General features: G+C 44.4%; 1 protein-coding gene across 2 annotated transcripts in view; it reads left to right on the forward strand.

Annotated features, from left to right (window-relative positions):
* Gabrg3 (gamma-aminobutyric acid type A receptor subunit gamma3) overlaps window positions 1-9,467 on the forward strand; it is a 580,888-nt gene extending 571,421 nt beyond the window's left edge. For both annotated transcript variants that reach the window (XM_040733265.1, XM_040733266.1), the window contains one exon: window positions 1,988-9,467. In XM_040733265.1, the coding sequence (XP_040589199.1) occupies window positions 1,988-2,269 (282 nt within the window). In that variant the 3' untranslated portion in view covers window positions 2,270-9,467. The remainder of the gene's footprint in view (window positions 1-1,987) is intronic.
* Window positions 9,468-12,240: the final 2,773 nt, after the last annotated feature.

Raw genomic sequence — 12,240 nt, forward strand, 5'->3', positions numbered from 1 at the left:
CAGCGGTGTCTTCTGATTTGCCTCTCACTACGTGTGGGTAACAAAACCCAAGAGCAATAGGCTATATGCTTGGTAGTCTCTCAAACAACCCGATCAACAACCCCAAAGAGGGCTTCTCATGTCTGATATTAGGGGCCTAGTCTGTTTTTAAGATGCGTAAATCCTTCCAGTTACCTTCTGCTATTTAGTCAGACTTAACAGTACCTTTCCCTAATGGAACTGAGTGCACAGTGTGCTTAATAGCCCTTGAGGCGTTGACAACTGTCTGAAAACCTTCCACTGAAAGGCTCTTTGCAAGCTGGATGATGCCTCTCAGTTCTGAAAGAGCAGCGAGTCTTTAACTCCCCTTTCCTCCCACACTGACTTTTCTGAGGCAGGAAGACAGCTTGGGAATAGAGTATTCCAGTCACATGTGTTCAAGCTCTCTTTGCCTGGGTTACAGGCAGTAACAGAGCTGCCTGGCCATTTGAATGCCTATCACCCATTACTGTTTGCTAGTTACTGTTTGCTAGTTACTGTTTGCTAGTTACTGTTTGCTAGTTACTGTTTGCTAGTTACTGTTTGCTAGTTACTGTTTGCTAGTTACTGTTTGCTAGTTACTGTTTGCTAGTTACTGTTTGCTAGTTACTGTTTGCTAGTTACTGTTTGCTAGTTACTGTTTGCTAGTTACTGTTTGCTAGTAACTGTTTGCTAGTTACTGTTTGCTAGTTACTGTTTGCTAGTTACTGTTTGCTAGTTACTGTTTGCTAGTTACTGTTTGCTAGTAACTGTTTGCTAGTTACTGTTTGCTAGTTACTGTTTGCTAGTTACTGTTTGCTAGTTACTGTTTGCTAGTAACTGTTTGCTAGTTACTGTTTGCTAGTTACTGTTTGCTAGTTACTGTTTGCTAGTTACTGTTTGCTAGTTACTGTTTGCTAGTAACTGTTTGCTAGTTACTGTTTGCTAGTTACTGTTTGCTAGTTACTGTTTGCTAGTTACTGTTTGCTAGTTACTGTTTGCTAGTAACTGTTTGCTAGTTACTGTTTGCTAGTTACTGTTTGCTAGTTACTGTTTGCTAGTTACTGTTTGCTAGTTACTGTTTGCTAGTAACTGTTTGCTAGTTACTGTTTGCTAGTTACTGTTTGCTAGTTACTGTTTGCTAGTTACTGTTTGCTAGTTACTGTTTGCTAGTTACTGTTTGCTAGTAACTGTTTGCTAGTTACTGTTTGCTAGTTACTGTTTGCTAGTTACTGTTTGCTAGTTACTGTTTGCTAGTTACTGTTTGCTAGTTACTGTTTGCTAGTTACTGTTTGCTAGTTACTGTTTGCTAGTTACTGTTTGCTAGTTACTGTTTGCTAGTTACTGTTTGCTAGTAACTGTTTGCTAGTTACTGTTTGCTAGTTACTGTTTGCTAGTTACTGTTTGCTAGTTACTGTTTGCTAGTTACTGTTTGCTAGTTACTGTTTGCTAGTTACTGTTTGCTAGTTACTGTTTGCTAGTTACTGTTTGCTAGTTACTGTTTGCTAGTAACTGTTTGCTAGTTACTGTTTGCTAGTTACTGTTTGCTAGTTACTATTTGCTAGTTACTGTTTGCTAGTTACTGTTTGCTAGTTACTGTTTGCTAGTTACTGTTTGCTAGTTTGCTAGGGTGTTTATCTACCCGCGCTCTAATGTCAGTGTGCTCTAACTATAAGGAACAAATATGTAGTATCTACGTTTGTTGCTACAAGGTAACAGAATTGAGACTTGAAATGGCTAAGGCATTTTTGAAATGGCCCTCCCTCCCCCCCCCCCAAATCTGGGTCACAAAGTTTCAAAACTGCAACATGGTTTTAATCGTGCTCACTGAGCTGCAATGGTGCAAAGAGCGGGTTGTGCCCAGGGCTATGTAAACGTGGGAAGGGAACGGCCTGCATCCCTCTAGTCTGGAAGCAGACATGAAGATGCACTCGATACTAGGTGTGCCGCGGGCTGTTCACAGCTCACTGTGCTGTTCTTGTGCCTGCAGAACTATTCCCTCCTGGACATGAGGCCTCCACCACCGGTGATGATCACACTAAACAATTCCGTGTACTGGCAGGAGTTTGAGGACACCTGTGTCTACGAGTGTCTGGATGGCAAAGACTGCCAGAGCTTCTTTTGCTGCTACGAAGAGTGCAAGTCGGGCTCCTGGAGGAGAGGCCGCATCCACATCGACGTCTCGGAGCTGGACTCGTATTCCCGGGTCTTCTTCCCGACGTCCTTCCTGCTGTTCAACCTGGTCTATTGGGTTGGATACCTGTACCTTTAAGTCGCTGCTCTGAAGGATGACTGGAGTACTTGATTTACGTTTTCCCGTTCCCCACCCTCACCCCCACCCCCAGACAAGTAGTGACCAACCAAAACATAGCAGGGAAGGACGCCACTCGAGTTTGTTATGTTACCTTTTAGCAGCGTGGGAAGTACCGGGAAGGTATTCCTTATAAATATTTCACTCACACACGCTCACATGCGCGTGTGCGCACACAAACACACACACACACACACAGCAATTGCATTTTAAAGTGATATTCTTGCTAATCCCCTCTTCGACCTGTAGTTTGATGTCTATGGACGGCCTTCTTGGATACCAGAAACTGCCAGTCACCATGCAAAGACACCCGTAAAACACGCAAACAAATACCAGAGGTTCTCTGAGGCCCTCCCCCTTAGGTGTGATCCCTCTGTGGTCTTTGGCACCAGTGCCTGTGTGTGCCGCATCTCTCTTAGCGGAGATGCCCTGTGCTGACCCCACTCTGAGATCCAGCTTGAAGGGCAGTCAGCTGCTTTGGGTCCCTTCCTCCGTGAGGTCTGCGTGCTCAGTGCTGCTGTGCCTAGCGAGCCAAGCATCCCTCCTCCTGGCACCCTTTCTTCCTGCCTGGGAGGTGCTCTTACGTATCAGCCACGAGTTTCCATCTGTGGGGAGAAAGCAGGAAACGTGACTTTTAAAACTTGTTGCTGAGGCCACAGCCGCTGTTTGTCTCTTAATCTCAAGAAGGCGTCAGCTGTATTTGTACGCTGGGTTCCTGGACCCAGGCGCGTTTCAAGTTATAGTTTCTGTAAGAGCTGTGTTTGACATCATCTGTGGTCTGCCTCAGATGATGAGTGTAGCTTTTTTTTTAAATTGTTAGGGGTTCAGTAACCTTCTTCATCCTGCAAACAAAGACATATACCCATGGATAGGCCTTTGCTTTGAAAATGTATTCCAGAGCGTGAAATAAGGTACATGGACAGCATTTAATAATGAACATTAACATTCAAGCCAAATCGACTTTAGATGCAAAAAAAATGGGTAATGGTTATCTTCAATTACACGTTTTGATGACCAAAAAATTATTTTATACTTTGGAAAATGGATACATAGCAAAATCCCAAAGATACATAGCCTCCCCCCAAAAAAATCAATTCTCTTTTGATATTTTTATAACACAAGACAAATTTGCTTCTTGATATTAGTTCTTTGCTATGACCGGATGTTCCCCTGCACTTCCGGTCCACGACCCTGCTGAGATGTGCTCTGTTGGCAACACACAGACCATTGCTCTCCTCAGCAGTATCTCGGTGTTAGGTGTTATTACAGCCTTCACCGTACAACCCCCCTGTGCTTTCTTTGCTCTCCCAAAGCTGAATTCGTTTTATCCAGTCAGTAGTTTCTCATATATATACTGTATGATGACATAGAAAAAGTAAAATGTTATATAAGTAGCATATATAAAAGCAGTGATTTCACACAGGTTCTTAGACGTACTTCAGGAATGGTGACGGCTGTGGAAGAAAGCAGAGACACTGAACTAGACCTTTTGGCTGATTCTTCCTAATGCCGTTGCATGTGACGTTGAGTGTGGAAACAGGCATAACCGCTCAGTTGAAAGGGTAATGACGGCCGTCTGTGTGTGTGTGAGAGACCGTCACTCTTTCCTCCCGAGATTTCAGCCAGCGAACCACTGGTTTGACAGTCACGACGTAAGTCATTTGGCCTCTTGTTAGAAAATTCGGTTTCAGAAACTGAAATGGCAAATACGTGTGGAGACTAGGCTGAAGATGATGGCTTAAACGAAACCTCTCCTCTGTCGGGGGAATTTTGCCTACCCTGCACTGGTGTCCCTGAATCTCCCGCCTTCGGCAGGCCCACTCTGGAGTGCTCAAGACAGAGGGGAAAGCAACACACACATTCGCAAACACTGTAAGTCTAGAATTCCCAGTAAGAATTGTAACCTCTCACATTTCAAAAGTTAGGGAGTAAGCCAAATTTTCTAGTCATTTTTTTTTCTGGAGGGTTAGAACCTACAAGGATTTGCTATGGCAGAACTGACTCTCTGTTACCTGAGATCAGCTCCATAGCTGCCTCTTCCCTCAAAACGTCTCGATATTTAGACTTTTACATCTAAGACATCCACGCCAGTAGACAGTCATCGCCTCCTGCGTAAACTCGGCCAGGCTGACCACAACCCTGAAAGAACCAGCACATGTCCCAGAAGCATTTCAATGCCAGTTTCCCAGTAGAATTCAATTAACTATGGCAGTCTGAATTTCCAGGATAACCACTGTATTTCACGAAACAGGAGAGATGCCTACCCATTGCCCAGCGGCAAAGCTGTGGGCTCTAAAGCAGGATCTTTGAGGAGAGCTCGATACACCAGGAAGAGTGAGAAATGCATCCCTCCTTAGACACCAGCCCTCCTTACGTATTTAGAGGGGCTTGTGCAGCACACACAAGCTCAGTCCTACTCTAGACTGCCCTGGCCTCTGTTTCTTTCGCCCACGTGCAGAGCTGCGGAACGCTTGGGGGTAGTGGTCTGAAGGACCTGCATTTCAAAGGTGCTACTGTGTTCCTCACTCTTAGAAGCACTCCAAATGAGTAGACTCTGTTTGAAGGAAGATTCCAGCTTCCCGACCACTGTGGATCACACTGAAAACTGTGACTGTCTCTCCTTTAAACCACATCCTGCTTGACAGAGAAAAACCAAACAGGTATTTCACACACTAGTGAAATAAAAGGGCAGTGTCTCTTCAAAGCCTAGACAGTTTCACCATGGGCGTCTCAGACACAGGGTGGAGGACAGCGGTAATAAATTACTCTAGACCCAGCCAACACTGCCCCCAATTAGCCAACATATGCCTTAAGATAAAACATAAAGCCCCCCCAAATTTTTCATTTTCTAGAAGTTCCCATTTCCTGCAGTAACCCGTATTTCATTACTAGATCTTACCTTTTTCATGCATGGATGAAAATAGAATTTTATTTCTTTATATGACACCCAGGCATCTTCACTTTTGCAACAGCTGGGTTAACTGCAGACTTCTATTGATTCTTCCAACATGGAAATGCTTGCCCTTAACCACAAACCATTTTCATGTTCTGGGTGGGAACCTGAGGGTAAATGTCCACAGAACAGCACTGTTCCAGACGACTTGACCTGGTAGTCAGTCAGTTGCTGCAGTGAAAGATGTTTTGTGTGCATTGTAGCTCTACACATCGCCATATCTGGAAACCATGGAAGCAAGGGACCAGTAATCCCATTTCACATCACTTCATCTTAACACGGCTAAGAAGCAGTGGTCCACTCTATCCAAAGGGCTAGGAAACAAAACTAACAACACCTCTGCCTCCTCGGCCATTTTAATCTTGGATACCAAACAGAAAATTTTATTTGAAACTTGAAGAATTGCAGCTGGTCCCAGATGTTGTACTTCTATTATGTCACTTTAATGCCCTTAAAGCACTGAGCATCTTGAATCTGTTTGCAGTTTGGCCACTGTTTTGAAGTTTGGTTTTTTTTTTCTTTTAGGATTCAAAAGCACTTGAGTTTCCCTATGAAAAGTAGTAAAAATTGACTAGAGGTAAACATAACGCTTAACTAAGCATACACCGAAATGTTGAGCTCTGTTTATGCTGGTAGATGGTCGATTTGGAGCTTTAGAACACAAGTATACAGAAAGGTGTTTGGAAATAGGAAGGACAAAAACAGAAGGCTGACACTCAGCAAGTGTCTTATTCACAGTTTTTCCCGAGCTCCCTACAAGTAGCTCGTAGTGAACATTGGGTCCAAGAGTAATGCAGTACCAGGGATCCCTGTTCTCCATGTAAGCATGGCCCAAGAGCTGAACGCTAACGGAGCACTTAGGATGGACTTTTCAACCTTTTCGTGACTTTTCCTGCAATAAAATTCCAGCCTTAAAGAACCTTATGTAAATCAGCGCTGAAATCTGAACTGAGCTCTTATTGGCCATTAAAAAGTTTCCCAGGTTTTTAAAGATTATATTATGTGAGTTAGTAAATGCTTACACACACACACACACACTACACATCCAAAAATTAAGAAAGTTTACACGTTGTTTTGGCTAGAAGCTAAAGCTTAGAAGTTAAAGGTTAGAGGAAGCTAGTAAAGGTCGTGCGTGGTAATTGAGGCAAATATAAACTGCTTTGCTTGGTCTATTCAGTTAGGACCAAAGTTAAGACTACTTCACTCTTCACATCTGTAAAGGGCTCTCCCAGCCAAGGGAACACGCTGCATGGGGTGAGTCAGTAATAGTTACTGCAGTTAAGAAAGGCTTCTCCGTCTGCTACATAGTTTAAAATCAACAGGTTGGGGATCAAATGTCGTAACAACAATCCTCCCAAGCTGAGCTGGTCCCTGCTTTGTTTTGTCCTTTTCTAAACATTTAAAGATGCTTCTTCATATGTTTGCAAACAAGTACAGCCTGCCTTCTATATCTGCGTATTCTGAATCCATGATTTCAGCCACCATCAAGAATGCCAAACACTTCTGTCTCTGTCCCTAGCATTGCTTCCCTGACTATACCAGAGCAAGAGAGACGGACGTAGAATTGTCTTAAGCAGTGTAAGCACACCTCGTGGTGACTGAACGTGTAGGGAAGAATGTGCATAGTGTCTATGCATATAACGTATCACTTTGTTCAAAGGCCTTGAGCACCCAAGGGTTCTGTTTTCCTGAGGGGCCCTGGGACCAGCCCCCTACATATTTGGAGGAGTGACTGTAATGTTTACATTTCCTATAACAGACTTAGATCCAGATATCTCCTGGTTGTCCTACCCACTGAAGTACCATCTCAGTACATGTACACGACCAAGCCAATGTTCTTTTCTTAAATATGCATTCTTAGATCAGGTGCTTACAACATGGCTATTTCAGTCCCCAGAATACAAGACATTTCAAAAAATTACGATTATCACCACTGACATCCATTCAGGCAAAAAAAAAAAATAGTTCCCACCTGCCATCAATCACTTTTTAACACCTAAGACTTTATATAGTGAACCCCAAAATCATTTTAGGGAAAAGACCTCTGAAGCTAAGCCATAGCTTCATGAGTGTTGTGAGAATCATTGTGGAGGATACAATAGGTCATGCATGGCTGAAGAAAACATGGCATGGGGTCCACCTTCTGATTTTCTCCCCAGACAGGCTGAGTTATCAATGAGGGCTCTAAAATAATTAATATTCACTGCAACATATTTTTACCAAGGGTCATTCATGTTTATAACAGGATTTCTATCAAATTTTTATGTGAGGGTGAAGTCCCCCAACACACAGAACCCCACATTGGGAAGACCCAGCTGCCCAACCCTCTGCCTAGCCTTGACAGTCACAGGGGACATTCAGTTAACTGGTGACACTATTGTATCCTTGCACTTTCAGGGTGGTCTTAAAAATTAAAAATAAAAATGAAGACGAAAGATAGGAAGCAAACAAGAGTTTGTTTTTTTAAGCTGTCCCTATGATTAGAAGCAGAAGTTTATGACTGAACTTTCAACCTTTTAACAGTAGATCAGAGTCTAGATTTCTCCTCTTTCTTCAGAAGTCCACCCACCCTGCTTCAAGGATTTCTCAGTGCATAAGAAGTGCGTGCCGCCTGGTGTTTCTCTCTTCCTTTTCATTTTTACCTCATTGGACATTTTTAGTCATTTTCTTCTAGATAATGTTTTAATTGGCTGGAGACTATTTCTTTTTTTCTCATGGGGTTGCTTCTTTGGAATCTGTGATTTTTTTATTGCCCAAAGAAACCACCACTCTGTCTCTGTCCATGTCATTTGGGTCTAGGAGTCAATAATGCCCACCAGTTCATGTTGCCATTTTCTTTAATTATAGTCACTTTAAATACATGATTGTTTTTTTTTCAGTTTAGAGTAATAATGGAAATAGCCCCAGAGGCACAATGGCCAACTGTGTTAGTGAACCACGTTTACATACTGACATGTTTGTTTATAGATACACGTCCTCTTGGTAAGCAGCTCCTGCACTCAGCAAAGCTTTGCTTATCTGTGTTCTCCATGAAAGACTCTAGAAAGAGTGACAATTTTTTCAGGGACTGACCTGCATCTTGTTTGAAGTGACGGGGTTATCTTGTGTTTACATGCAGTGATGTGCGTTTTTTTGTATTCGTGTGTACAGCGGTGAAACTGGACAACTTATTAATGTGTGCATTACTCTACCCGTCACCCCAAATTTAGTTGAAACCCTTAGAGGAGCACAGCTTCCTAGTGATAGCATGTTAGCTTAGTGAGCCTCTGGTGAAGGCAGACAGGAAACAGGGGGAGAAGGGGAAAGGGAGAGAGGGGCCCAGATAGAGTTAAGAGACAATCATTGTATTCTCCCAAAGTATGGGATCACATCCTTTAAAAAAAATCAAGATGCGGTGCCTGACCGGAAGCTGATGTGAAGAGCACGGAAGCACCAAGTTACTTGGGTGCCTTGATTATTTGTGTACTGCGGCCAGGTGTACCTAATGCATTGAAAGCCCTTCTCAATATTTAGATGCTACACCGGCATTGCAGTGTTCACTTGGGAAGCCACGTAGTTGTTCTCAGATAAACCCAGATAGGATCAGGGCTGGCTTGAAACTTCAAAGCCTAGGAGTCCGCCACGGAGTATGCAGGGCGGTTCTGTGGAGGAAAACGTTCATGGTCCTGGACCGTGTCCCAGGCAAAGAGATGTGGGGGGTCCACTCTGTCTGCTCGGAGTCCTTGCAGCCTGTGGAGCCTATGGTGGGGCTGATTCCAGAAGCCCACAGCATTTTAGCATCAGTTCTGAACAAGGGATGAGTGTAGAAGGATTTGGATGGGAGGAGGGGTAACCTGGCCTGCCCAAGTGCTGGCCCCTCAGAGAGCTAGGGACAGGGTCAGAGGCTGGCCCCTCGCCAGTGTCTTTCAAGAGCCCTGGGTGCTCTGCTGTCCCCGAGGGTCCTCCTCTCCACTGTAAAACGTGACTCCCTGTACCCTGCATCTCGTGGTGGTGTCCTAGTGAAGCGAGGGCGCCCTTGTGCCCAACGTGCCTTGGCAACCCCGGCGGCACCGCGCCCTGCCTTGCACGTCGCGACCCCGCCGAGCCCTCAGGGCCAAGCCCAGCCAGAAGCCAGCTGAGCCTCTTGACTGGGTCGCCCTCTGTATTTGTATTTGGATTCCTACGTTTGTACTTCTGATACAAAATAAATGCACATGTTGTCAGAAATGCTGAACTGCCTGTGCTTCTCGTTTGAGCGTAACCGGGTGGGCACTGCCAGCATTGTGGATGAGCGACACCAACTGTCCCTCTCAGACGGCATCTCCTGGAAGCCAGACACCTTAGCAGGTTCTACACCTGGGTGTTTGCGGCAGCAAAGTAAAAAGGGTTAGTTCTGAAGGATGCTCCTCCCTTCTTCTAACTCCTGCCGGAGCTCCTGTGCCTTCAAGCCAACCACAGGGAGCAGGACGTTAAGTCCCCCCAAGACAAGGCAGCTGTGTCAGTCTCCAGGTCTCACTCGCAGCACAGGAGGAGATTCAACTGGAAGTGACCTGACGTTATAAGGAGGATGAGAGACGAACTCACAGCGAACTCTCCGGTCCTGTGGCTCTTGTAATCTTTCTGCCCCCTTCCACGATATTCCCAGAGCAGAAGGTGAAGTGTTTTGTAGATGTACCCATTGAAACTGGGCTCCACAACTCAACATTTAGGATGGTTGTGGTATTCTGTAGCGATCCTTTCTGTTGCTGTGAGACATTTCCTTGATGAAGGGTTAAGACTACACTTACCTGGGAACAAGGACAAATCGCTTATAGATTGTTATTAGGGATTATGCTGGTGTAGTTAAATTGTACATCCTCCTCCAACATCTATGACTTCATTGGTACTGAAACGATTGCTAGGTTTCCAGGACCAAGCTGCCCCCAAAAGTCTCACCAACTTGACTAGGTAAACAAGAGCTGAACAAGGACGACACCAATAGGCATGCTAGGGCAGACAGGAAAAGGCACACAAAGTCTCAACCCCTACACAAACAACTGCAGACAAATAAGGAATGAGGAGACTGGGGGAAATGACTTCCCAGGGAAGAGCACACCCACTGATTATCAAACACCAAACGGTTGGACCCCAAGTGCACATACAAGCAATATTATACCGACTGATCAGGTTGTGTTTAGAAATACATATGTATATACGTATATGCATGCAATAACAATTAACTAAAAATATAAATTTGGAAAAGAGCAAGGAAGAGTGTATGGGAGGGAGGAAAGAAAAGGGAGAAGTGTTGTAATTATATTATTACCAAAAAAAATAGTTTGGGGGGCAGTCCTACTCTGGCACCATCAGTGGCTAGGATCTGAAACTACCTGAAGGTCAAACCTTGGTCCCCTTGCCGTGGGCACTGTCAGCCAAATAGGACACAGCATAAAATAATAATCCCAGCCATTATTAATGGTTAGGACAATCCAGATTGGGCTACATAGGTAGATGGTTAGATGCTGTCTCCCCCAAGTAAAAACAATAAAACACAAAGAAGCAGAAAACTGGACATAATAGTCATCCTCACAAACAGCGAAATCAAACAGAAAGGCACCTACCATGAGGCAATAGCTCAGTGGATGTCAGAAGCTTCTACATCACACGTTGGCACATATGAATGAAACATATTTTTCTAAGGGCAACAAACCTAGGTTGGGAATTGACAGATCGGCTTGGCCCTTCCCGGATGAGCATTGCACAGAGGGAGGACAGTGGAGAATATGAGACGCTGCCAAAACAGGGCACGTCCTATGCAGGGCAATCCCCTAGGACTTTCGTCAGTGTCCTTGATGTTAAAACTCTGGGCCTGAGCTTTGGCTTGGGCAATGGAGAACTTGATTCCTTCTTAGACAGTTGTGGTCCACGCTGTCTGTGACCAAAGAAGGAACATCAGAACAACTGGCATTTCTTGAGGACAGGACACCCAGTCATCCACTCTTTGAGGCACCTTGGTCACGGAGGTCCTGGCTCTGTCACTAGTTTATCCAGGAAATACCTGGGACTCGACATACTTAGAAAAATGCAAAAAGATTTTTAAGAATGCAAAAAGCAGCGGGGACTCTGAAGAGGTGGGAGCCTGGGGCCATGTGCACTGATCTATTTTAAGGATGCGCTCCAGAGCCATTACAAATAAATGATTAAGAGTGATTAACAGTTAATTCCATGAGACACTTAACAAGGAATTTTAGTGCCTACAGCCAATGACATCAGAATTTAGCACTTTCTTGATGTACTATAAAGGAAGAATTGCACATCTCTGGAGAGTGAGAATGTCACAATGGATGTCAGTTCTGCCCGTCTGAGCACAGGCAGAACTCAGGGATGTTCCCCTTACCTGGAGACAAAGAAAGTCATTCAGTGTGGCGCAGCTGACAGTAGGAATTGACACTTGGCATCTCTGGTTTTGGTAGGACTCTTAACAGCCAAAAGGAACAGAGTAGACTCAGGTTCACATCACCAGTCTTTGGGACTTAGAAGAGGCCGTGGTATATTGATATGTGTCTTTCTTTGGGAGTACCAGGCCATCCATTTGGTACCAGACTCATTACTGGGCACTCTCCTCCTGGAATGGACACTGCATGGTCTTGTCCTTTAAAAGAAGTAAAGAATTTAAATCTTCCAGACTTCCTATCCTGCCTCATAGCCACAAACACACTTGCAGAGGGACTCCACAGGCCATGGGAGAGGAAACACATCGTGTGGCTGTCCGGGCAGAGAAGCCTGCTTTTCAGATGGTCTCACAGAAATTTTTTAACCACGTGGAAATGAATGTTTTCGTTGGTGACAAAGATCTGAATACCAATGTTTGGTCCAATAAATGGTATATAAATATGCCCAGACTTTCCTATCAGGTAAGTCATATTACTACCAATAAGCCACAACCCAATGGAATAGAAACAGAGATAAAGAGAAGTAAGCATCAGAGGAAAACAATTACTAACCAAGAGTGACAGAGGAA

The sequence above is a fragment of the Mesocricetus auratus genome, unplaced genomic scaffold (genome assembly GCF_017639785.1).
Source record: "Mesocricetus auratus isolate SY011 unplaced genomic scaffold, BCM_Maur_2.0 Super-Scaffold_100030, whole genome shotgun sequence".
Taxonomy (NCBI): domain Eukaryota; kingdom Metazoa; phylum Chordata; class Mammalia; order Rodentia; family Cricetidae; genus Mesocricetus; species Mesocricetus auratus.